At 45.5% G+C, this 27515-nt stretch overlaps 1 protein-coding gene across 3 annotated transcripts in view; it reads left to right on the top strand.

Annotated features, from left to right (window-relative positions):
* Positions 1-27515, top strand: part of LOC126248201 (retinol dehydrogenase 13-like) — a 199242-nt gene that overhangs the window by 112715 nt on the left and 59012 nt on the right. For all 3 annotated transcript variants that reach the window (XM_049949001.1, XM_049948999.1, XM_049949000.1), the window contains exons 4-5: positions 3063-3221; positions 21589-21708. In XM_049949001.1, the coding sequence (XP_049804958.1) occupies positions 3063-3221; positions 21589-21708 (279 nt within the window). The remainder of the gene's footprint in view (positions 1-3062; positions 3222-21588; positions 21709-27515) is intronic.

Below are 27515 nucleotides of genomic sequence, written 5' to 3'. Positions count from 1 at the left end.
AATACTTCCGAGTTTTCAAATGGTTCAAATGGCTCTGAGTACTGTGGGACGTAGGCCCGCCCGCTTGGCCGTGCCGTCTAACGCACGGCTTTGCGGGTGGGAAGGATCGCCTGGTCCCCGGCACGAATCCACCCGGCGGATTTGTGTCGAGGTCCGGCGAACTGGCCAGTCTGTAAATGGTTTTTAAGCGGTTTTCCATCTGCCTCGGTGAATGCGGACTGGTTCCCCTTATTCCGCCTCACTTGCACTATGTCGGCGATTGCTGCGCAACAAGTTCTCCACGTACGAGTACATTACCATTACTCTACCACGCAAACATAGGGGTTACACTCGTCTCGTGTGAGGCGTTCCCTGGGGGGTCCACCGGGGACCGAACCGCATAATAACCCTGGGTTCGGTGTGGGGCGGCGGAGGGGTGAAGTGGACTGCGGTAGTTCAAATGGCTCTGAGCACTATGGGACTCAACTTCTGAGGTCATTAGTCCCCTAGAACTTAGAACTACTTAAACCTAACTAACCTAAGGACATCATACACATCCATGCCCGAGGCAGGATTCGAACCTGCGACCGTAGCGGTCGCGCGGTTCCAGACTGAAGCGCCTAGAACCGCTCGGCCACTGGGGCCGGCATTTCCGAGTTTACGCCCCAAGAGTGAAACATGGCGGTGTTCTATTAGGGCGATCGTGGTACTCCATGAGACCCATGGTTACCCAGCAAGGTCGTATTTTGGCTGGTCATGCCCATCCCTTGGTACAATTTTTGTTCTCCAGTGGTGGTGATGCTGTTAAGTCCAGCCTAGTCGTCAAATATGGGGTGTCTAGGAAACCTGCTTTCTCGGATCGCTAGACAACATTCAAACAAATCGTATAAACGAGTTTTTATACAAAATGAAAAAAAATGCAATACTTAACTTGGTGTTACACAGACGTGTCGCAAGCAAAGGGCGGCAGACAAAATAAGAAATCTCTTCCGTAGGCCTATAACAATTCCCAAATCCGTGTTACATAGACAGTTCAAGCTAGCGATTAGAGTTGACGCTTCTATAGCGTCTGTAGAACTGGGCCGCGACCAGTCGAGCGCGGCTCTTTTGTTCTCTTCACATAGGGGCAGCTGCTTTCGCGTTGTCGTCCTGGAGAGGAGTCGGTCAGCGTGCTATTGGCTGACTTCTTCTCACAGCCATCTCTTCTCTCTCGTTCCCGACTGGCGTGCTGGCGCTTAATTTGACGCCGGAACAGATGCTCCAAGACGACAGCACCCCTGTCCACACTGCTCACAACGTCTAGGACTGTTTTTGTGACACGAGAATGAATTGTCGCATCTTCCCTGGCCACCATAGTCACCAGATCTGAATTTTATTGAGTATTTGTGGTCTACTTGAGGGAGAAAGGATCGTGATCGCTATCCACCTCGATCATCGTTAAGCGAACTTGCCATTATTTTCCACGAAGAATGGTACAAGATTCCCTCGAAAACCACTCAGGACCTGTACTTATTTATTCCGAGAGGACAGGAAGACGTTCTTACAGCCAACGGTTTCCTTCATCGTACACTACTGGCCATTAAAATTGCTACACCAAGAATAAATGCAGATGATAAACGGGTATTCATTGGACAAATATATTATACTAGAACTTACATGTGATTACATTTTCACGCAATTTGGGTGCATAGATCCTCAGAAATCAGTACCCAGAACAACCACCTCTGGCCGTAATAACGGCCTTCATATGCCTGGGCATTGAGACAAAGAGAGATTGGATGGCGTGTACAGGTACAGCTGCCCATGCAGCTTCAACACGATACCACAGTTCATCAAGAGTAGTGACTGGCGTATTGTGACGAGCCAGTTGCTCGGCCACCATTGATCAGACTTTTTCAATTGGTGAGAGATCTGGAGAATGTGCTGGCCAGGGCAGCAGTCGAACATTTTCTGTATCCAGAAAGGCCCGTACAGGACCTGCAACATGCGGTCGTGCATTATCCTGCTGAAATGTAGGGTTTCGCAGGGATCGATTGACGGGTAGAGCCACGGGTCGTAACGCATCTGAAATATAACGTCCACTGTTCAAAGTGCCGTCAATGCCAACAAGAGGTGACCGAGACGTGTAACCAATGGCACCCATACCATCATGCCGGGCGATACGCCAGTATGGCGATGACGAATACACGCTTCCAATGTGCGTTCACCGCGATGTCGCCAAACACGGATGCGACCATCATGATGCTGAAACAGAACCTGTATTCATCAGAAAAATGACGTTTCGCCATTCGTGCGGCCAGGTTCGTCGTTGAGTACACCATCGCAGGCGTTCCTGTTTGCGATACAGCGTCAAGGGTAACCGCAGCCATGGTCTCCGAGCTGATAGTCCATGCTGCTGCAAACGTCGTCGAACTGTTCGTGCAGATGGTTGTTGTCTTGCAAACGTCCCCAACTGTTGACTCAGGGATCGAGACGTGGCTGCACGATCCGTTACAGCGATGCTGATTAGATGTCTGTCATCTCGACTGCTAGTGATACGAGGCCGTTGGGATCCAGCACGGCGTTCCGTATTACCCTCCTGAACCCACCGATTCCATATTCTGGTAACAGTCAATGGATCTCGACCAACGGGAGCAGTAATGTCGCGATACGATTAACCGCAATCGCGATAGGCTACACTCCGACCTTTATCAAAGTCGGAAACGTGATGGTACGCATTTCTCCTCCTTACACGAGGCATCACAACAAAGTTTCACCAGGCAACGCCTGTCAACTGCTGTTTGTGTATGAGAAATCAGTTGGAAACTTTCCTCATGTCAGCACGTTGTAGGTGTCGCCACCGGCGCCAACCTTGTGTGAATGCTCTGAAAAGCTAATCATTTGCATATCCGAGCATCTTCTTCCTGTCGGTTAAATTTTGCGTCTTTAGCACATCATCTTCGTGGTGTAGCAATTTTAATGGCCAGTAGTGTATTAGGCATATAAATGTGTTGTGTTTTTGATGCCTCCATATTTTTGTCCACCCCCTGTATTTTCCTTTAATCTTAATCGCCAATCCAGCTTACACTCGGTCTGTGTTGCAGGCATCATGGCGTGCCCGCATGCCGTGACGGAGGACGGCTTCGAGATGCAGCTGGGTGTCAACCATCTCGGCCACTTCCTCCTCACGTGCCTTTTGCTGCCCAGGCTGCGTGCGTCTGCTCCCGCCCGCATCGTCAACGTCTCCTCGCTGGCGCATTTAGGTTGGTGGCATTTTACCCTGCACAATGAAGTGTGTCTTTCTGTCTGTCACTGTCCCGCAGTGAGAGTGGTGGGGGACAGGGAAGTGGGACGGGAGAGAGTGAAAGTAGAGGGTATTGCACATGTTGTTGCCGTCGACTTCAGACCGAGGAATGATTACTTGAAGCTCTTCACGCTAATGACGTCCAAGTGTATGTAAATGTCAACCCAAGAAAATCACGTCTGCCACGGTATGCACAAATTGAGATCTCTGTGTTTTGCCGAAGTGGGTAGAAAATTTAGATCTCAAACTGAAACGTTACGAGTCTCCGATGATGCTCATATTGTATAGATCAGGGGTCCCCAACAAAATTTTCTTGAGGACCCCCTCATCGAGCATGATTGGTACCGTGTCATATCACAGTATCAAGTACCTAAAAAGCCAAATTAAGAGTCTTCTTATACGTTTTCTATGTTTGGTACTTAGAAAAACATTGACATATTCATTATGGATATAATATTGAGCTTAAAACTTTTTCAATTTAGCCATCATTGTTATTGTTAAATTTTTGATTATTGCTCAGAATCTTTGTCTTCAAATCAAACTCCTTAAAAAAGGGTATGAGCTGAAAATGACAGGAAAAAATTAAAACTGATTGTATTGGTCTTTCAAGTGTACTACACTTGAGATTGCATGGAGTAGACACGTGTGAAAAATAAGAAAACACTAATTTCATACAAGGTATTATTTATTTCAAAAAATACAGTTACAACAGAGTACTCCATCAGTATACAGTTAGTTTCAATTTTCAGTTCTTAATGAGATGAGTTCAATCTGACCTTTGAGTCCATTATTCCTGAAACATTAGGTTCCAAACTTGAAACTTTCACTCTGAAATCCGACCGCATGTCGAGCCGGTTCCTATATTTGTTTTTCATGAATGCTTTACAAACACTACTGTTTTAATGCAGAATATTGAATATGTAAACAACGCGGTCTGTGAAAGAACTGGCACTAAATTAACAATGGCCGATTGTCGTCTGAAATACGAGTTTCTGTGTAAAGTGACTGTCAGTTGTCAGCTGCAAAGAACCAGCGAGCGCTGTCTAATGACATACATCAGAGCTATCTTATTCTAGTTTTGCGCTAGAGTGTGGTAGTGTCAGTTGGCTCTAGGTAGACGCTAGACGCAGAAGTTAGCGTTCGCTAAAGCTATGCTCAGGCAGGAAGCGGCAAAAAAAAAAAAAAAAAAAAAAAAAAATCTGTTATCATACGAAATATATTGAATATATTTTTTATTCTAATTGCATCTTGCGGACCCCTCTGGCATGGCTCGCGGACCCCTAGGGGTCTGCGGACCACTGGTATAGATAGTTGATCAGTGAACATTTTCATAAAGCATTTGCATTTATATGCCTCTGACAGCACCTCGTTGAAAATGTAAACTGAGGCGAATAGACTAAGCCGGCCGCGGTGGTCTAGCGGTTCTAGGCGCTCAGTCAGGAGCCGCGCGACTGCTACGGTCGCAGGTTCGAATCCTGCCTCGGGCATGGCTGTGTCTGATGTCCTTAGGTTAGTTAGGTTTAAGTAGTTCTAAGTTCTACGGGACTTATGACCACAGATGTTGAGTCCCATAGTGCTCAGAGCCATTTGAACCATTTGAATAGACTAAGAGTGTTTCCAGAAAATTTCTCTTTCACTTATACGCATTACAAAAGTATCTAGCCTGGTGGCCTAGCAGGACAGCATGTACCTGGAAACCGAGAGGTCGAAGGGCCGAATCCCGACCAGAACACCGATTTTTCACGCTACGTTTTATTCAGCCTTCACCTTCCTATGATGTAAAGAGTTACTTCGAACGGCATGTGGTACGGATCCTATTTCCCCTTTACTTGGTTGGGTATCTGGGGTAAATTAGGGACACGCAAGTGGCCGAAGTGGCGTCCAATTGGAAGTATCGCATTTGGGCCACTGTGCCACAAATGGTTCAAATGGCTCTGAGCACTATGGGACTTAATATCTGAGGTCGTCAGTCCCCTAGAACTTAGAACTGCTTAAACCTAACCAACCAAAGGACATCACACACATCCATGCCCGAGGCAGGATTCGAACCTGCGACCGCAGCGGTCGCGGGATTCCAGACTGAAGCACCTAGAACAGCTCGGTTACTGCGGCCGGCACACTGAGCCACACAAAATTATTATTATCATTATTACACTAAAAAAGTGTCCGCCCCCGGTAGCTGAGTGGTCAGCGCAACGGACTGTCAATTCAAAGGGCCCGGGTTCGATTCCCGGCCGGGTCGGAGATTTTATCCGCTCAGGGACTGTGTGTTGTGTTGTCCTAATCATCATCATTTCATCCCCATCGACGCGCAAGTCGCCGAAGTGGCGTCACATCAAAAGACTTGCACCAGGCGAGCGGTCTACCCGACGGGAGGCCCTCGTCAAACGACATTTCATTTCATTACAAAAGTAAAACAATAATTAGTCTAGTCTCTAGTCATGTATTATTACTACTATTACAATGTAGTTCAATTCAGAACAAATACACATAAATACAATATTGCGGTGCCTGTGTTCGTAGAATGTACGACGCAATGTTCTTCCGGACATGCATGCATGTCCGAAGGAACAGGCACAGCAGCAACTACAGCTGTTATAAAATACAGGAAATGTGTTTGCAGTTGCTAATACATGCAACCTCCAATTGCAGAATGGAAGGACGACATTGAAAATTTGTGCCGGAGCGGAACTCGAACCCGTATTTGCCACTTGTCGTGAGCGGTTGCTTTCAAAATCAAATGGCTGTAACCACTATGGGACTTAACATCTGAGGTCATCAGTCCCCTAGACTTCCTTAAACCTAAATAACCTAAGGAGATCACACAAATCCATGCCCGAGGCAGGATTCGAACATGCGACCGCAGCAGCAGCGCGGTTCCGGACTGAAGCGCCTAGAACCCCTCGGCCACCACGGCTATTCGTGCACGCTTCAAAGCCAAAACCAGACTTCCATATGTCGTCATCCATGTGTCATTAGCCTGTGCTCGTACACTTACCGTAATTCTCGGCCAAGAGAGACAGTTAATCGAAAGTCTGTAGCCTGGTATCAACGGATAAGTTCGACATTGCAGTGCCTGTGTTTGTAAATACTACGATGAATTCACTTGCCGTAGAACAAGTGCAGAGGACATGTGTAGACCAACGACGGACTTGCTGCCAGATCAAGCTTGCAGGTCTAGAGAAAGATCATTTCACTTTTGCACTGAATGTAGAGGGCAGGCTAAACTCAGAATCTCGAGCCGCTATTGCGGCCACCTTCTGCATTCGCACTGCATGAGAGTGATAAGAATGGGCCGGCACTCCCATCACTGTTTCAGTAAGGAAGCGATGTCATTCATCGCCCTTCAGAAATCAACAGCAGTTTTAACGTCTTGCAACCAGCTAGTTGCGTTCATGATGCACTTCGGCGATCTTACTGGTGTTTGTACATACTTTTCCATATTCTTTCTTCAACCATTAACCACTCTTGCAGTCATTGGTCATATCCGCAATTTATTCTCATAATTACGCTTTACTCGTGCTCACCCATCTATGCCAAGATTTGATTTTACGACTATAAATCTTTGTCCGCTTATTAAATGATCATTCAGTTATATCAGTAGGTAACTGATATGTTGATGCTCTACGATGATAAATCTCATTACCATTTTGACCACCTACTTCTGTTACAGACAGATGAACTCCCCTCATTAATATCTCTATGTGCACGGTTTGGCAGCCACATTTTCATGCTTGATTCGGCCACTTCTATTAGAAAAATGATTCAAATGGCTCTGAGCACTATTGGACTTAACATCTGAGGTCACCAGTCCCCTAGAATTTAGAACTACTTAAACCTAACTAACCTAAGGACATCACACACATCCATGCCCAAGGCAGGATTCGAACCTGAGTAGCGGTCACGCGGTTCCAGACTGAAGCGCCTATAACCGCTCCGTCACACCAGCCGGCGCTTCTATTAGACTAATTATCATTTCAGTAACACGTTTCTGTTTGCGGTACACTATTACTTCCGTAAAATTAACATGGACGAAATTATGGGGTGATTCCCTTCTCTGTAGGTCACCGGAGATCAGACTGTAGAATCTTAGACGTATGTTGAACAGCAAAACTGACACCCCACAGCATGTGGAATGAAGTAATGTGTAGTCCGACTTTTCTTCTAACGTACGCTTCCGTAAATTCATTATTAATGGTTCAAGTGGTTCTGAGCACTATGGGACTTAACATCTGAGGTCATCAGTCCCCTAGAACTTAGAACTACTTAAACCTAACTAACCTAAGGTCATCACACACATCCATGCCCGAGGCAGGGTTCGAACCTGCGACCATAGCGGTCGCGCGGTTCCAGACTGAAGCGCCTAGAACAGCTCGGCCATACCGGCCGGCTCATTATTAATCCTCTGTCTGAAACTCAACACCTCTCTTGCAGCGATTATCACTGGAGTTTGTTAAGCATTTGCATAACGCCCTGTGTTGACTAAACAAACCCGTGACAAAACGTGCTGATCTTCGTAATATCTTATCCATCTCTTCTGTTAATCCTACACTGAAGCGCCGAAGAAACTTGTATAGGCACGCGTACTCAAACACAGAAATATGTAAACAGGCAGAATACGGCGCTGCGGTCGTCAACCCCTGTATAAGACAGCAAGTGTCTGGCGTAGTTGTTAGATCTGTTACTGCTGCTACAATGGCAGGTTATCAAAATTTATGTGAGTTTGAACGTGGTATTGTATTCAGCGCAAGAGCGATGGGACACAGGATCTCCGAGGTAGCTGTGAAGTGGGAATTTTCCCGTACGATCATTTCACGAGTGTACCGTGAATATCAGTCCGGTAAAACCTCAAATCTCCGACATCGCTGCGGCCAGAGAAAGATCCTGCCAGAACGGGACCAACGACGACTGAAGCGAATCGTTCAACGTGACAGAAGTACAACCCGTCCGCAGATTGCTGCAGATTTCATTGCTGGGCCATCAGCAGGAGTCAGCGTGCGAAACAGTTAACGAAACATCATCAATATGGGCCTTCGGAGCCAAAGGCCCACTCGTGTACTTTTGATGACTGCATGACAAAGCTTTACGCCTCGCCGGGGCCCGTCAACACTGACATTGGACTGTTGACGACTGGAAACATGTTGTGTGGTCGGACGAGTCTCGTTTCAAATTGTATCAAACGAATGGACTTGTACGGGTATGGAGACAACCTCATGAATCCACGGACCCTTCATGTCAACAGAGGACTGTTCAAGCTGGTGGAGACTGTAATGGTGTGGGGCGTCTGCAGTTGGGAGTGGTATGGGACCACTGATACGTCTATTTACGACTCTGACAGGTGACACGTACGTAAGCATCCTGCTGATCACCTGCATCCATTCATGTCCGTTGTGCATTCCAACGGACTTGGGCAATTCCAGCAGGACAATGCGACACATCACACGTCTAGAATCGCTAAAGAGTAACTCCAGGAACACTGTTCCGAGTTTAAACACTTCCGCTGGCCACCAAACTCTCCAGACATGAAGATTATTGAGCATATCTGGGATGCCTTGCAACGCGCTGTTCAGTAGAGATCTCCACCCCTCGTACTCTTCGAATTTATGGAAGCTCTGCACAATTCATGGTGTCAGGTCCCCTCAGCACTACTTCAGACATTAGTCAAGTCCACGCCACGTGCTCGCCGGGGCCCTACACGATATTAGGCAGGTGTACCAGTTTCTTTGGCTCTTCAGTATATTTAGTAAAGGTTCAAGACAGCTGAAAAATGCTCAAGAATCAGTAGCACAAATATTTTATAAGCAACTGCTTACGTGGATGAATTAAATTTTTCTTAAGTTATTCCAATGAGTCTCAGCGTGACATCTGCCTTTCCTGCTATCACTGTTACGTGGGCATTCAACTTTTGATAGTTCCATACTGGTTCTCCTAGGTATTTTACGGTAGTCACTACTTCCAGCGAGTTTTCATCAACAGCGTAATTGATCAGAAATGGAGCTCGTCACCTAGTTTGGGTTATATCAAACTCTTTCAAAGTGAGCCTTTCAGTTATACACGACATTTCCGTGATGATGATTCGAAATTTCATCGGTGACGGAGACAGTGAAATTTATCAGTGTGAAATAAGAAACCACGGTCCAGAAACATCTGATTTATTCTGTGAAGGTTCTGGCAGTGAATACGAGACACCATTAATCAAATTTATTTACCTGTGTAGTTGCAAATGCTGAAGGGTCGTCAAACCGTACCAAAATATGGAGGTACGTCGTGAAATGCATATACAGAAAACTGTAAATGCACTGCACATGTGATGCATGTACGTGGTTCCGACATGATAAGAGTCCCAGCTCGTTTTGTACATCTTGTTAGTAAACATCTGTGTCACACGTTCCCTGAAAAGTGGACTCGAAGAGGAGGTCCTGTATAGTGGACAGCTCATCCTCCCGATCTGACTCCACTTGGTTTCTTCTTGTGGAGTCATGTCTAACGTCTTGTGTTCGAGACGCCTGTCGAGACTGGGGAGGATCTCCTGGCAAGATGTCCTTAAGGCCATAGACCACATATAACGCAAGAAAACCAACCGATTCTGCTCCATTTGCCTAAGCTGAAGAAAGAGTGTAATAGTCAAACTTTGGTCCTGTGCTGTCGAATAGTTAGAGTAAAACGACTGTTCTGTTTTGTATACTAATGGTCACCTGCCCAACGACTATCCATAACACTTGACGCTACCTATCTATGACCAATAGAACCCGAGGTATGAAGCTCAGAAAAATCCCGTTTTTATGCGCGGCATTTTGCAACATACGCTGAGGTGACAAAAGGCGTAAGATACCTCCTATCATCATATCGGGCCTCCTTTTGCGCGGCGTAGTGTAGCAGCTCGAAGTGACATGGACTCAACAAGTCGTTGGAAGTCATCTGCAGAAATATTGAGCAAAACTGCCTCTATAGCAATAATTGCAAAGTGAAACTTCCTGGCAGATTAAAATCGTGTGGAGGACCAAGCCTCGAAGTTGGGACCTTTGCCTTTCTCGGGCAATTACTCTACCGGCTGAGCTTCATGAGTACGACTCACCACTCCTACTCGAAGCTTTACTTCCACAAAAGGTAAAGGTCCCGACTTCAAGTCTCGGACTGACACACAGTTTTAATCTCTCAGGAAGTTCAATATTAGCACATACTCGGTTGCAGAGTGAAAATTCATTTTTGAAACAACACCCCAGGCTGCGGCTAAACCATATCTCGGCAATATCCTTTCTTTCAGGAGTGTTACTCTTGCAGGGTTCGCAGGACAGCTTCTGTGAAGCTTTGGCGGTAGGAGATGAGGTACTGGCGGAAGTAAAGCTGTGAGGACGGGTCCTGAGTCGTACTTGGGTAGATCAGTCGGTAGAGCACTTGCCCGCGAAAGGCAAAGGTCCCGAATTCGAGTCTCGGTCCGGCACACAGTTTTAAGCTGCCAGGAAATTCCATGTTTGTTTGGGAACATGAAGTCCATGAATGGTTGCAAATGGTCTCCATGTGACCGAACATAATAATTTCCAATCAATGATCGGTGCAGCTGGACCAGGGGACCTAGCCCGTTCCATATAAACACAGGCCACATCATTCTGGGCCACCACCGGCTGGCACAGTGCCTTGTGGACAAATTTGGGTCCATGGCTTCGTGGGGTATGCGCCACACTCGAACCCTACCATTAGGTCCTATCAGCTGAAATCGGGACTCATCTGATAAGGCCACGGTTTTTCCAGTCGTCTAGGGTCCAATCGATACGGTCACTAGTCCAGGAGAGGTGTTTCAGGCGATGTCGTGCTGTTATCCGAGGCTCTCGCATCGGTCGTCTGCTGCCGTAGCTCATTAACGCCAAATTTCGCGGCGTTGTCCTAACAGATACGTTCCTCGTTCGTCCCACATTGATTTGCGCGGTTACTTCAGGCAGTGTTTCATGTCTGTTAGCACCGACAACTCTACGCAAACGCTACTGCTCTCGGTCATCAAGTGAAGGCTATCGACCACTGAGTTGTCCGTTGTGAGAGGTAATGCCTGAAATTCGGTATTCTCAGCACACCCTTGACATTGTGAACCTCGGCAGATTGAATTCCCTAACGATTTCCGAAACTGAATGTCCTATACATCTGGCTCCAACTACCATTCCGCGTTCAAACTCTGTTGATTCCCGTCGTGCGGCAATGACAAAGCAAATAGTCTATGTTAAATAGGTGAGAACGTTGTCCCAGCATCAAGTGACCTTCGCTAACCGATTCTGCCTCCGAAGCTTTTCTGTTGGGTGAGTGACATCAAAGAGTAGACCATTTGCTATGACATGCCTTACATGTTCCGCCCAGCGATAAACAGTGTGTGGACAAAAATACGGAGCACCGCAAGAAATGTTTGCTTGAATATAAATACGGATGCTAGCCAAGTCTACAGGTTGCGCTGTTGTATTTGATCATGAACGGCACCTGTGCAAAGATCTCAGTATGTTGCAAGAGTTTGTCGTCGTCAGAACCAATGGACCTGAAGTGTTTGGTGCTGCAAGAGGCACCGCATCGAAGATTTGTACCGCATACAGGGAAAGCGGAAAACATTATCCGCCAAGTCACAACGGAGACGGAAGTGTGTACTATGAGAGTGTGACGGATGGTTGTAAAAAAAAAAAAAAAATAAATAAAAAGTGTGTGAAATCTTATCGGACTTAACTGCTAAGGTCATCCGTCCCTAACTTACACACTACTTAACCTAAATTATCCTAAGGACAAACACACACACGCATGCTCGAGGGAGGACTCGAACCTCCGCTGGGACCAGCCGCACAGTCCATGACTGCAGCGCCTTTTAGACCGTTCGGCTAAATACGCGCGGCGTGACGGATGGTCATCGCAAAGGATTGTGACGAAGCATATGAGAACGACAGCTGCAAAAGTCACTGCAGTATTGAATGTCATACTTTCTAACCCTGTCAGCACGAAAGCAACACGAAAGGAGCTTCATAAGCAGGTATTTCAGGGCGTGCTGGAATTTCAAAACCACTCATCAGCGATGCAAATGCGCTTAACAGGGAAACATGGTGCCGAAGGCATAAATCCTAGACTATAGAGCAATGGAAGAATGTTATTTGGTCGGATGAGTCCCGTTTCACACTGTTTCCAACATCTGGACCCGTTTACGTGCCAAGAATGAAACCATGTTGCAGGTGATGATTCGGTGATGATTTGGGCAGTCACATCGTGGTATTCCATGGGCTCCATCGTTATGCATTACTGTCAAGGGTTATGACACCATTCTGGCTATTCATGTCCATCCCATGGTATAATGTTTGTTTCCCAACGGTGATACTGTGTTGCATGGCATCAGACCCCCGTTTACACGGATCATATAGACCACGACTGGTTTCGTGAACACGAGGATGAATTTCACATCTCCCTTGGCCACTACAGTATTATTGAACTTTTTGGTCTACTTTGGAGAGAAGTGTAAATGATGGCTACCCACCTTCCTCACTGTTACTTGAACTTGCCACCATTTTGCAGAAAGAATGCCCTTGGAAACTATACAGGACACTCATGCTGATAAATTAAGGATAAGGCTGATACATGGTGAAACAACACTCTGGTGGCCGGTTTGCGGGTTTAAATCACTTCGGGGTATGACCATGCGGTCATACGGTGGCGCTGGCAGCAGTCCACATACGCAGAGGTGTAGTGGTACGTGTCAGAGTACGGTGCAGCGAGTAAGTGTGCAGACGTTTTCAGACGTGCTAATGGTGGCTGTGTGTTGAAAATGGCTCAAAGAACACATATCGATGACGGTATGAGGGGTAGAATACCAGGGCGACTGGAGGCTGGTCAAACACAGCAGGTCGTAGCACGCGTCCTCCGTGTGCCACAAAATGTGATCTAAAGATTATAGCAACGATCCAGCAGGCAGGATACATGTCCAGGCGCCACAGTACGGACCGTCCACAGAGTACAACACCACAAGAAGACCGATAACTCACCATCAGTGCCCGCTGACGGCCACGGAGTACTGCAGGTAGCCTTGCTCGGGACCTTACTGCAGCCACTGGGACAGTTGTCTCCAGACACACAGTCTACAGATGACTGAACAGACATGGTTTATTCGTCCAGAGACTTGCAAGGTGCATTCCACTGACCCCTGGTCACAGGAGAGTCTGTAAAACCTGGTGTCAAGAACACAGTACATGGTCATTGGAACAGTGGTCCCAGGTTATGTTCACGGACGAGTCCAGGTATAATCTAAACAGTGATTCTCGCCGATTTTTCATCTGGCGTGAACCAGGAACCAGATACCAACCCCTTAATGTCTTTGAAAGGGACCTGTATGGAGGTCGTGGTTTGACGGTGTCGGGTGGGATCATGATTGGTGCACGAACATCCCTGCATGTCTTTGACAGAGGAACTGTAACAGTTCAGGTGTATCGGGACGTCATTTCGCACCAGTATGTCTGCCCTTTCAGTGATGCAGTAGGTTCCACCTTCCTCCTGACGGATGATAACGCATGCCATCGTGGAGGAGTACCTTGAAACAGAAGATATCAGGCGAATGGAGTGGCCTGCCTGTTGTCCAAACCTAAACCGCATCGAGTACGTCTGGGATGCTCTCGGTCGATGTATTTCTGCACGTCTTCAAACCCCTAGGACACTTCAGGAGCTCCGACAGGCACTGGTGAAAGAATGGGAGGCTATACCCAAGCAGCTGCTCGACCACCTGATCCATAGTATGGCAACCCGTTGTGCGGCCTGTGTACGTGTGCCTGGTGATCATATCCCATACTGATGTCGGGGTACATGCGCAGGAAAAAGTGGCGTTTTGTAGCAGATGTGTTTCGGGACGGATTTCTCAATTTATCACCAATACCGTGGACTTACAGATCTGTGTCGTATGTATTCCCTATGTGCTTATGCTATTCGCGCCAGTTTTGTGTAGTGCCACGTTGTGTGGCACCACATTCTTCAATTATCCTTAATTTATGATCGTGAGTGTATGTATTCGTCCGGATACGTCCGGAAGCTGTTTTGAATGCCAGTGGGTTTCCTAAACCGTATTGTACATCTACATGGCTACTCTGCAGTTCACACGTAAGTGCCTGGCAGAGGTTTCTTCGAACCACCTTCAAACTACTTCTCTACTGTTCCACTCTCTAACAGCCCGTGGAAAAAATTAATGCTTCAATCTTTCAGTACGAGCTCTGAGTCCTGTTATTTTGTTATGATGACACTTCTCCATACGCAGGTTGGTGACAGCAAAATACTTTCACATTCAGTGGAGATAGTTGGTGAATGAACTTTCGTGAAAAGGTCTTGCCGCAACGAAAAACGCCTATGTTTTAATGTTTATCATACCAAGTTGCTTATCATAACTGTAACACTCTCTCCCCTATTTTGTGATAATACAAGACGAGCTGCCTTTATTTGAACTTTTTCGATGTCCTCCGTCAATCCTGTCTGGTAAGGATCACGTGCAGCACAGCAGTACTCTAGAAGAGGACGAACAAGCATAGTGTAGGCAGTCTTTAGTAAACCGGTTTCATCGTCTAAGTATTCTGCCGTTAAAACTTAGTGTTTGGTGTGCCTTCTCAACAACAGTATCTAAGCGGCCGTTCCAAATGAATTTTTCGTAATTGTAATTCCAAGGTATTTAGTCGAATTGACAGCCTTTAAATTTTTATGATTTATTGTGTAATAAAAATGTAACTGAATTCTTTTTGTACACATGTGTCTGACCTCACACTGTTCCTTACTGAGAGAATTGCCACTATTCGCACCATTAATGTCTAAGTCATTTTGAAACTGGTTTAGATCTTCTGATGACTTTACTAGACGGTAAATGACAGCGTCATCTGCAAACAATCTAAGAGGGCTGCTTAGGTTATATCTTGAACCGTTTATGTTTATTAGGAACAGCAGAGGGACTATAACACTTCCTTGGGGAACGTCAGCCATCACATTTGTTTTACTCGATGATTTACTGTGTATTGTGACCTTTCTGAGAGGAAATCTCGGATCCAGTCGCACAACTGAAGCGATACTCCATAGGCATACAATTTGATTAGAAGTCTTTTGTGAGGAGCGGTATCAAAACACTTCTGAAAGTCTAGAAATAGAGAATCAATTCGAGATTCTCTGTTGATAGCACTCATTACTTCGTGAGAATAAAGCGATAGCTGAGTTTCACAAAAACAATATTTTCTAAATCTGTGCTGACTATGACAATAGACTGTTACCCTCGAGGTGATTCATAATGTACGAATACAGTATATGTTCTAAAATTCTATAACAAATCGACGTTAGTGATAGGGATCTATAATTCCGCGTATTATTCCTGTTCCCTTTCTTGAGTATTGGTGGAACCTGTGCAACTTTTCACTCTTTGGTACGAATCTTTGTTCAAGCGAGCGGACATATATGATTGCTGTGTATGGGGTTATTGTATAAACATGATTCAAACTTCTTCATGTTAGCAGTTGTTCTCGATCGAATTTTGGAATATTTACTTCGTCTCCTTTGGTGAAGGTATTTCGGAAAACTGTGTTTAATAACTCCGCTTTAGTGGCGCTGTCATTGGTTATATGGCCATTGGAATTGCGCAGTGAAGGTACTGACTGCGTCTTGTAGGTAGTGTACTTTACATACTACAAGAATGTCTTTGGAATTTCTGTCAGATTTAGAGACAGATTTCCGTTGTGGAAGTTATTGAAAGCATCTCTCACTGGGGTCCGTGCTAAGTTTCGAGCTTCAGTAAAACATCGTCAATATTGGAGACTGTGTTCCTTTACATTTGGCGTGCTTCTTTTGGTGCTTCTGCAATAGTGTTCCGACCTATTTTGTGTAACATGGGGTATCAGCACCATCTTTTATTACTCTGTTTGGTATAAATCTCTCAATTGCCTCAGATACTGTTTCTCTGAATTCGAGCCACAAAACGAATTTTACAAGAGTGTGGTCGAGAGTCCTTTTTACATTTACGTGTTATAATTTTGAGGTGCTGCAGGAAATCGAAGATGTACTTCCGTTTCTCAAACGACCAATGTAGAGGCAGGATAGCGCTCCGCCATGGGCCGTATGTGGGACGTGTTACGTAAGACCCGCGGGCAAACGAGATTATCTGGCTGCCCAGGTGACAGCACTGCAGCAAGAAATTACTTCCTTCTTGTCTTCCGGATTACTATCTGCCCTCTTAAGCCTTGCATCTGCATCATGAAAAAAAACTGGACGTTCACAAATCTAGATTCTTGCTCTTCTCTGTTTGTTGCTTCTCCATCAACCTGAGACAAGAAAGCATTGACCATGTTCTTCAAATGGAAGGCAAGTTATCCTGTTTTGTATGGCAGCCAATGGATTAAATTTAGATGAATATGTGTAAGCGAGTCAACACTCTCCAGGATAACTATCGTAAATGTCGAGATAGCTGTGCGACAGGATTCTAATCTTAGAAACCAACTGCGCTGTCAATTTCTCTCCGGGTTATTAGATATCTGAATCGTAGTTCAGATATGGGTTGCATTATCCTCCTTTGAAAAAAGAAGGAAATAATAGGTTAAACGTTCAGAACATAAATATTTGAACCTGAAACAGACGGGTAGATTCGAACTTGTAGGAAAAATTGTATTTAAAAAAAATATTTTTTGTAATACTAAGTACAGAGCGATTACTTTGAACGCAAAGGCTCTGCTCCATTTTTATCGGTTTTCGTCAGATGCGTTGAACACTGTGATAAAGTGTTAAAGTGTAGTGAGAAACACACACACACACAGATATATATATATATATATATATATATATATATATATATATATATATATATATAAGTATGAAACAAAGAAATGGAGATGACGAAATTCGGTTCTGGCACATAGCCCACCGCTCTACAATAGAACGAAGGGGCTAATCGGGCATAAGGTTACAATAAAGTCGTATGCCCTCACATCATAATACGTCAGGGATAGATTTGAAATTTAGCCCACGATATTGACACACAGTCTGGTAATCTGAAATTTTACACCATCTTTTCTCCTTCGAGTGACGAAAATGTCTCCAACCACCACAATTAGACGTTTAATTTTTAAAAAAAATAATACATCATCTTAAAATTTGATAACTGGTTTCTGTTTTTCATACAACCAACTTCAGTTCAGTCATGGTAAAGCACTATGTCAACACGTAGAATTCAGATGAACCGTGACATATGTATAACTTGCTATATGATCATACAAAACTTGCTATATGCTCATACAAGAGACAAATTTCATAAAATGCAGGCTATACAAATAAGATAAAAGGCTGATCGTAAACTACGCTTAATAAAATAGCAGTCAAGAATAAAATATTTAGACTTCATCGTTACAAAAGTCAACTTATGAAAACCGATCATATTACATGCAGGTATCCTATGCTGGTCAAACTTGACGGTTTAGGATCAGCCTTTTATCGTGTTTGTATAGCCAGCATTTTATCAAAGTTGCCTCTTGTATGAACTTGTACCAAGTTACACAAATGTTACGGTGCATCTTTATTCCATATGCTGACCCACTACTTTACCATGAATGATCTGAATGATCTTAAGATGGTTGTATAAAAACCTGAAACTATTAAATGTTAAGATAATATATTATCTGAGATCTAGACAATTATAAAAAAGATGTACAAGTCTTAAAGATATTTTTAAACCATCTACAAGATCGTTTTTGTCCACTCTTGACAACATCAGGTATTACTAATAACTCGAATTGGCCACCTCTGGGTCACGCATCACAGCTGTAGAGTGCATTAGTGAGCTGGGATGCGGGTATGGTATTACAGTGGTAAATAAGAGAAATATTCGAAGCCTGTTACTTGAATTCTGCAGAATCAGCGTAAAATTATTTCACGCTCCAAAATCCTCATAATGCCAAGCAGATAAAATTCTAACTGCCAGCTTCATTAAAGACGATCCTTAAGTAAATCGTCGTGGCATGGACTTAACAAGTCGTTGGAAGCCCGTTGGAGAAATACTGAGCCATGATGCCTCTATAGCCGTCCATAATTGCGCACGTGTTGCCGTTGCATGATTTTGCGCACGAACTGATCTCTCAGTTTTACCCCATAAATGTTCGATAGCACTCGTGTCGGGCGATCTAGGCGGCTAAACCATTCGCTGGAATTGTCTAGAATGTCATACAGACCAGTCGCAAACAAATGTGGCCCGGTGACATGACGATTGTCATCCATAAAATTCCATGAATGGCTGCATATTGTCTCCAAGCAACCGAACATAACCATTTCCAGTCAATTATCGGTTCAATTGGACCAGAGGATGCAGTCCGTTCCACGTAAACACAGCCAACACCATTATGCAGCCACCACCAGCTTGCACAGTCGACAACTTAGGTCCATACGATATTGCAGTGCTTGTTTTATTCTGATTACGATACAAAGTTCCCTTGGACATACACACATGTCCAGAGGAATAGGCACTGCGGCGACCGCTGCCGTTACAAAACACATCAAATGAAATCGCAATTACGAATAAGGACTACCATCAGCTGTAGAATGGAATGGCAATGAAAATTTGTGCCGGACCGGGACTCAAAGCCGTATTTCCCGCTTGTCATGATCGGTCACCTTACCATTTGGCTATCCATGCACGACTCACGACCAGACCCAAATTTCCATATGTCGTCAACCATGTGTCTACGATCTGAAGTCGTACATCCATTATGTACACTCCCGTGAAGGTCAGACGTTTTACTGGATAGCCGCTTGCCCGGTGTTGGCAGATAAATGAGATACTGCAGTTCCGTGTTCTTCTGATTACGATGCAAAGTTCCTTTGGACATGCATGCCCTTCGTGGGGTCTGTTCTAAACTCGAACCCTACCATCAGCTCTTACCAACTGAAATCAGGACTCATCTGATCAGACCACGGTTTTCCAGTTGTCTAGGGTACAACCTATATAGTCACGAGTCCAAGAGAGGTGCTGCAAGCGTTCTCGTGCTGTTAGCAAAGGCACTCGCGACGGTCGTCTGCTGCCATAGCCCATTAGCACCAAATTTCGCCACACTGTCCTAACGAATACGTTCGCCGTACGTCCCACATTTATTTCCGTGGTTTTTCGCGCAGTTTTGCAAGTCTGTTAGCACTGACAACGCAAACGCTACTGATATAGGTTGTTAAGTGAAGGCCCTCAGCCACTGCGTTGTCCGTGGTGAGAGGTAATACTTGAAATTGTGTATTCTCGGCACACTCTTAATACTGTGGACCTCGGAATACTGAATTCTCTAGCGATTTCCGAATTGTAGTGCCCTATGCGTCTAGCTCCAACTAACATTACGCGTTCTGAGTCGGTTAATTCACGTCGTGTGGTCATAATCACGTCGGAAACCTTTTCATATGAATCACCTGAGCACAGGTCCGCCCCTGGCAGCTGAGTGGTCAGCGCGACAGAATGTCATACCTAACGGCCCGGGTTCGATTCCCAGCTTGGTTCAAATGACTCTGTGCACTATGGGACTTAACATCTGAGATCATTAGTCCCCTAGAACGTAGAACTACTTAAACCTAACCAACCTAAGGATATCACACACATCCATGCCCGAGGCAGGATTCGAACCTGCGACCTTAGCAGTCGCGCGGTTGCGGACTGAAGCGCCTAGAACCGCTCGGCCACCGCGGCCGGCGATTCCCTGCTTGGTGGGAGATTTTATCCGCTCAGGGACTGGGTGCTGTGTTGTCCTTATCATCATCATTTCATCCACATCGACACGCAAGTCGCCGAAGTGGCGTCAACTCCAAAGACTTGCACCAAGCGAACGGACTACCCGACGGGAGGCCCTAGCCACACGGCATTTACATTTACCTGAGTACAAATCACAACTCCGCCAGTGCACTGCCCTTTTACACCTTGTATACGCGATACTACTGCCATATGTGTATGTGCGTATCTCTGTTCCATGACTTTTGTCACCCCAGTGTATTTCAAAACTCTCTTCAGATTCTGAGTGCAGTGGAAAGACACTGTGCCCACATTCGCGATGGCGGTAGTTCTGATCCCAGTCCAGCCATCCAGATTTAAATTTTCCGTATTTTGCCTACTTCACTTAAGGCAAATGCCGGGATGGTTGCTGTGAATTGGATACGGTCCCTTAATTCTCCGCCGGCCGGTGTGGCCGACCGGTTCTAGGCGCTACAGTCTGGAACCGCGCGACCGCTATGGTCGCAGGTTCGAATCCGGCCTCGGGCATGGATGTGTGTGATGTCCTTAGGTTAGTTAGGTTTAAGTAGTTCTAAGTTGTAGGAGACTGATGATCTGAGAAGTTAAGTCGCATAGTGCTCAGAGCCATTTGAACCTTAATTCTCCACTCTCTCCCCCCATCCCCAGAGTTTGAATCCGTCACTAATGACTTCGTCATTGACACAACTTTTAACTCTAAATCTGCCCCCTTGCCTTCCCTTCAGTTAAAATAACGTCTGTAACGCAACCCGTCTATAACTAAAGCCATCTCTTGTTACTACATTAGGACCAGAAAGAAAGGCTGTGAGCACTATGGGACTTAACATCTTAGGTCATCAGTCCCCTAGAACTTAGAACTAGTTAAACCTAACTAACCTAAGTACATCACACACATCCATGCCTGAGGCAGGATTCGAACCTGCGACCGTAGCAGTCGCGCGGTTCCGGACTGTGCGCCTAGAACCGCGAGACCACCGCGGCCGGCCCAGAAAGAAAGATTTTGGATTCTTCTTACCTTATAAATTCCACCGGTTGAAACTATGGACCCTCTGAATCCGGTTCAAACGAGATATTGGCAAGGGTCTATTTGGTAACATTTCAGAAGTAATTCCCACCCAACTTTGGTTGTACCAGATTGACATAATAAGCTCAAACAATGCACAGAGTGGTAGAATATACGCTTATAGACCTCAGACACCATCAAATTTAGTATCCATTTTGTAAATAAAAAAGCACCATATGAATGCCTAACGCCTACTCATTTCTGTACTAGGAATAATTATTTGATTAGAGGTGTAAGCAACTACATATATTTTACAGGTATATGTATTACATCTTTTCTCTGTTGGAACAAAATACTTTTTTTAGTTTTGCGGAGAAACCGAGATTATACTTCAATTCTTCATCTATTAATGCTTTTACCTTCCATTCGTGGATTTGTTCCTTAGTAAAATTGTTGCAACGAAAGTTTATTGTAAGTGTTTCAACATTTCTGTATTGCTTAAGAGATTTTCCCCATTATAATGTACAGAATCTTTGTTAAAGAAAGCATATTTCGCTAAAAAGTCAACCACGTCATAAAGTTTGTTCTGATTTACAGGTGGTTCTATCAACTTCGACGACCTGATGTGGGAGAAATCTTACAACGCGACTTTCGCTTACGCGAGAAGCAAGCTTGCCAATATCCTGTTCACCAAAGAGTTGGGTAAACGACTTGAAGGTTGGTAGTATCCTAAGAATGGCAGCTCAGCACACAAAACACACATTGCTCTGTAGGTTTAGCAAAGAACGTACCACAAACTTTTTTGTGTTTTACCTGTGCTCCGATCGTTATCGTAATGTATTGTTGTGCAGACGCAAGAAATATTTAGTTTTTAAATCCACCGTTTTCTATTCTCTCTCTTGATTCACTAACGCAATTTTAACTACTTTGTCGTCCTCCATTTCTATCATTTTTTGTATAATTCCGTCCATCTTCGAAATGCAGATCCCTTTGCTTGTTCACGGTACACTCCCTCTTTCGACTGATTTGCGTATATTCCCTATTTTATCGTAATTCCGTAAGTTCCTCGAAACGTGAGCTCCCATTGCTTTAAATGATATACAGCACCTTGCACTGCGGCACTCACATAATTTGCGCGTCATTAAGTTTCATTGGCAGTTTTTGCTGTCGATTAGATGTTGCTTTTGCGCAGTTGTGCCAGTTTCGTTTACTGTAATGACACAGAGTGTAGTATATTCCAGGCCATATAATTAACTTAGATAGTGATGTTTAATACTGAACGAGAAATCAAAAGCCCCAAGGTGCTTACATAGGAGCTAACTTTACCGCAGTCCCCCTACTTTGTTACGTGTTTTCTGACCCAGTGCTGCGGGCTGATTTCCCTTTTATGTTCGCGCTCGTTAACACGTTTTATTCACACACATCAGCAGACTCCTAAGGTTCAAGATCATACAGCGGAGAAACGTCGGTGCTGAAACTCCAGAGGCATGCAGTTTCTAGTTTAACTGCAGTATTTGCACACTTAAAACTACGCAGAAATCGATTTTCAACTGGGCAAAACTTCCTTAACCACAAAAGTGTACAATATCCTGCAAGTTTCACTTCCAATAAATTTCCAATACCAAAAAAATGTGAATGATGAACATCACACAGTGTGTCTGCAAAGATTCAACGAAAAAAAACGAAGGAAGATTAAGCTTTAACGCATCGTCAACAGAAGAAGCACAGTTTCAGATTTGGGAAAAATAGGACAGGAAATCAGCTGTGTTCTTTTTCAAAGTTATTTAGAGAAACTACCGACCATCTGTAATTGGATCGCTGAACAGTAATTTAAACCGCCCTTATTCTGAATGCGAGTTCATGTATTACCATTGTGCCATTTCGCTCAGTTTTTAATGCAATATTGTGGCTACTACCTATGAAAAAGGAGTGAACCTTTTCCGGGAGTAAAAACATTTCAGTTTCGGCAAAACGTAAATCTCTGTTTAAAGACGTAGGTTTTAACTCCACTGTTTCTGATCCAGGAATCCAATGAATTACAGTAAAACTTCGTTTATACTTTTTTCAACGGACTACAGAAAAAAAACGTTTAAGTGTGAAAAACGTAGATATGAAATATAGCACGATACTATCAAATTAATTAGTAAACATAAATGAAAAATCCAGTAAATAAAAAAATTACATTCTACAAAACGTTACATAGGCTTACTAGGTACCATACTTAACAAAGATATAACGAAAAATGTAAACCTCTACACAGAATAAAACGTCATTTTGTAAAAAAGTCCGTAATTTTTACTTGTTTTTTCCTTGACGCGGCAATAGCGTACACGGTACCCTCAAAACAGGATAACTCTGTCAGTATTTCGTCAGAAACATCGTGGCGCGTCACAAATTGTTTAATTATTTCTAACGCATTTACTGCATCGTTAAACGTCACGGAGGAATGCCGAGGCTCTTCTGTATCATCCTCATGGTCAGTTTCTTCCTCGTCCAGGTCCCGCAATGCACATTGAACTATCTCAGCGACAGTCATGGACTCTGTAGTGACGAGGTTTTCATCAACGTTCACGTAATCCTCAAATGATGACTGCTCTTCAAGTCGATCCATTCTTCATCATTAGGTGAAGTATTGTCAGTATGCTCATTACCGCCATGATCATGGATTTCATTTCCAAATCCGGATTTTCGGAAACAGTTCCGAATGGTATCGTCTGAAACTCTGTGCCATGAAGCTGCAATGTAGTGCATTGCCTATCAGGAGAAACAAATTCATTAATAATTTCTCGAAGTGTTCTTTGGCTCCGGTAGCATAACATGAAATAAATGGCAAGTAAAAATCTTACCTGTAAAATGTTTATTTTCATTTTACTTTTTTTCGATGTTTACATGATGGCATTCTGCAAGAGCACTTTGCGATAATGCAACTTGAAATTATGTATTACTCCAAGGTCAAGTGGCTGAAGTTCACTCGTGCAATTCACTGGAAAGAATTCCACGGCCACATTTCTCAAGTAGGAAGTGTAACAGGACGACCGGATCGGGTGACGTGGTCGGGGTTGTAGAGCGTGGCTGGGTAGAAGAAGGTGGCTGTTTTTAGCAATCTTCCTTTTTATTGTTGATTCTTCCAATACATTTTCCGGTAGCTCAGCCCCACCGCTCGTGTCGTGGTGGAGACGTGCTGATGAACGCAGTCCGGGGAACGCGACGCCGCGCTCGGTCAGTGGCTGCGCAGGCGGCAAGAGATAAGCAGCACGAGGCCCAGCCCAGCTCGCAGATGCAGCGGCTCGTGACGACGCCGGGAGTCGCCGGTGCAGCAGTGGGCAACGCCCTCCGCCGGCCAGTCCTCGGGGACAGCGTCACTGATGACGACGACGTAACAGCGACTGAACGCCCAATCGGTCGAACCGAATGCCGACGCCCACCTATGATGCCCTTAAATAGTGCAGGCCGCTGCTGAATCCGCCGGTTACGCGGCGGCGTGTTTGTTAGAAGGTTCTCGATGAGTTGGCTAATGCAACCGCGCCACACGCCGCCTGCGCCTGCGTAATTCTGCTAATGCTGCGTTCTGCCGGCCGCGGCGGTCTCGCGGTTCTAGGCGCTCAGTCCGGAACCGCGCGACTGCTACGGTCGCAGGTTCGAATCCTGCCTCGGGCATGGATGTGTGTGATGTCCTTAGGTTAGTTAGGTTTAAGTAGTTCTAAGTTCTAGGGGACTGATGACCACAGATGTTAAGTCTCATAGTGCTCAGAACCATTTGAACAATTTTTTTTTTTTTTTTTTTTTTTTTTGCTGCGTTCTGATGGCTGCCACGCACATACACACATACCGACGCTCGTTGCAAAACTGTGTCACCTGCATAACGCGCCGGCCAGCCTTCGTCCACCGTCTGCTGTGAGGCTGGCGCATCGCGCACTGAAACACACTAAATCACAATTTCGCACCATATTTTCTAAAAATAACCACTTGTCCTCTACAGAATAAGGGGAGGATGTGCTGCACACCTGTCTACGAGCAATAAAATCTTCCGGCCTGCAATACCCATTTTCGCATCGACACTTCGAAGCCAGCTTTCGAAAACGTTTGTCGTAATCCACGATTTCTTGTTACTTGTGTGTTTTGTGGGAAACGTGACAATGTTCTTAAAACAAAGGGGCTTGGCAAATTTCCCGATCGTAAGTGGGGGGAGTTTCTCACTCCCATCACTGTTAGCACATAACAGCGCTGTTACACATTGTTTACTTTGTTTTCCTCCGTGGCAGTTCTCGCCTTTGAATGCCATTGTGGGGTCAGGCATTACATTGCAAAACAAGCCCGTCTCATCCGCAGTGAAAATATTTTTAGGAACATATTGGGATGTCAGTTCTTTCAAACCGGTTTCCTTCCAATCTCACACTGTCTCAGGTTCCACACTTTTGCTTTCGCCTCATACATTCAGACAGCTGATGCCATGTCTTACCAAAAAATTTGTGCAGGCAACCTGATGAAGCACTGAAATTTTCCACACCTAGTCGAATTGCAAATTCATTTGCTTTTTCACAAAGCATTGGGCATATTTCCCGCCCGGAATGTATGTCCGCTTACTAGTATAAATTCCGAAAACACATGCACTATCTTCAATTTCCTTTGCCTATGCTACTGTTGTTGTTGTTGTGGTCTTCAGTCCAGAGGCTAGTTTGATGCAGCTTTCCATGCAACTCTATCCTGTGCAAGCCTCTTCAACTCGAAGTACCTACTCCAGCCTACATCCTTCTGAATCTGCTTAGTGTATTCATCTCTTGGTCTCCCTCTACGATTTTTACCCTCCACGTAGCCCTCCAATACTAAATTGGTGATCCGTCGATGTCTCAGAACACGTCCTACCAACCGATCCCTTCTTCTAGTCAAGTTGTGCCACAAGCTCCTCTTCTCCCCAATTCTATTCAATACCTCCTCATTAGTCATGTGATCTACCCATCAAATCTTCGGCATTCTTCTGTAGCACCACATTTCGAAAGCTTCTATTCTCTTCTTGTCTAAACTACACTCCGGGAAATGGAAAAAAGAACACATTGACACCGGTGTGTCAGACCCACCATACTTGCTCCGGACACTGCGAGAGGGCTGTACAAGCAATGATCACACGCACGGTACAGCGGACACACCAGGAACCGCGGTGTTGGCCGTCGAATGGCGCTAGCTGCGCAGCATTTGTGCACCGCCGCCGTCAGTGTCAGCCAGTTTGCCGTGGCATACGGAGCTCCATCGCAGTCTTTAACACTGGTAGCATGCCGCGACAGCGTGGACGTGAACCGTATGTGCAGTTGACGGACTTTGAGCGAGGGCGTATAGTGGGCATGCGGGAGGCCGGGTGGACGTACCGCCGAATTGCTCAACACGTGGGGCGTGAGGTCTCCACAGTACATCGATGTTGTCGCCAGTGGTCGGCGGAAGGTGCACGTGCCCGTCGACCTGGGACCGGACAGCAGCGACGCACGGATGCACGCCAAGACCGTAGGATCCTACGCAGTGCCGTAGGGGACCGCACCGCCACTTCCCAGCAAATTAGGGACACTGTTGCTCCTGGGGTATCGGCGAGGACCATTCGCAACCGTCTCCATGAAGCTGGGCTACGGTCCCGCACACCGTTAGGCCGTCTTCTGCTCACGCCCCAACATCGTGCAGCCCGCCTCCAGTGGTGTCGCGACAGGCGTGAATGGAGGGACGAATGGAGACGTGTCGTCTTCAGCGATGAGAGTCGCTTCTGCCTTGGTGCCAATGATGGTCGTATGCGTGTTTGGCGCCGTGCAGGTGAGCGCCACAATCAGGACTGCATACGACCGAGGCACACAGGGCCAACACCCGGCATCATGGTGTGGGGAGCGATCTCCTACACTGGCCGTACACCACTGGTGATCGTCGAGGGGACACTGAATAGTGCACGGTACATCCAAACCGTCATCGAACCCATCGTTCTACCATTCCTAGACCGGCAAGGGAACTTGCTGTTCCAACAGGACAATGCACGTCCGCATGTATCCCGTGCCACCCAACGTGCTCTAGAAGGTGTAAGTCAACTACCCTGGCCAGCAAGATCTCCGGATCTGTCCCCCATTGAGCATGTTTGGGACTGGATGAAGCGTCGTCTCACGCGGTCTGCACGTCCAGCACGAACGCTGGTCCAACTGAGGCGCCAGTTGGAAATGGCATGGCAAGCCGTTCCACAGGACTACATCCAGCATCTCTACGATCGTCTCCATGGGAGAATAGCAGCCTGCATTGCTGCGAAAGGTGGATATACACTGTACTAGTGCCGACATTGTGCATGCTCTGTTGCCTGTGTCTATGTTCCTGTGGTTCTGTCAGTGTGATCATGTGATGTATCTGACCCCAGGAATGTGTCAATAAAGTTTCCCCTTCCTGGGACAATGAATTCACGGTGTTCTTATTTCAATTTCCAGGAGTGTACTTTCAGAAACGACTTCCTGACATTTAAATCTATACTCGATGTTAACAAATTTCTCTTCTTCAGAAACGCTTTCCTT

Source organism: Schistocerca nitens, chromosome 3 (genome assembly GCF_023898315.1).
Source record: "Schistocerca nitens isolate TAMUIC-IGC-003100 chromosome 3, iqSchNite1.1, whole genome shotgun sequence".
Taxonomy (NCBI): Eukaryota; Metazoa; Arthropoda; class Insecta; order Orthoptera; family Acrididae; genus Schistocerca; species Schistocerca nitens.
Note: the sequence above shows the minus strand (reverse complement) of the source record. Positions and strands in the feature narration are given on the sequence as shown.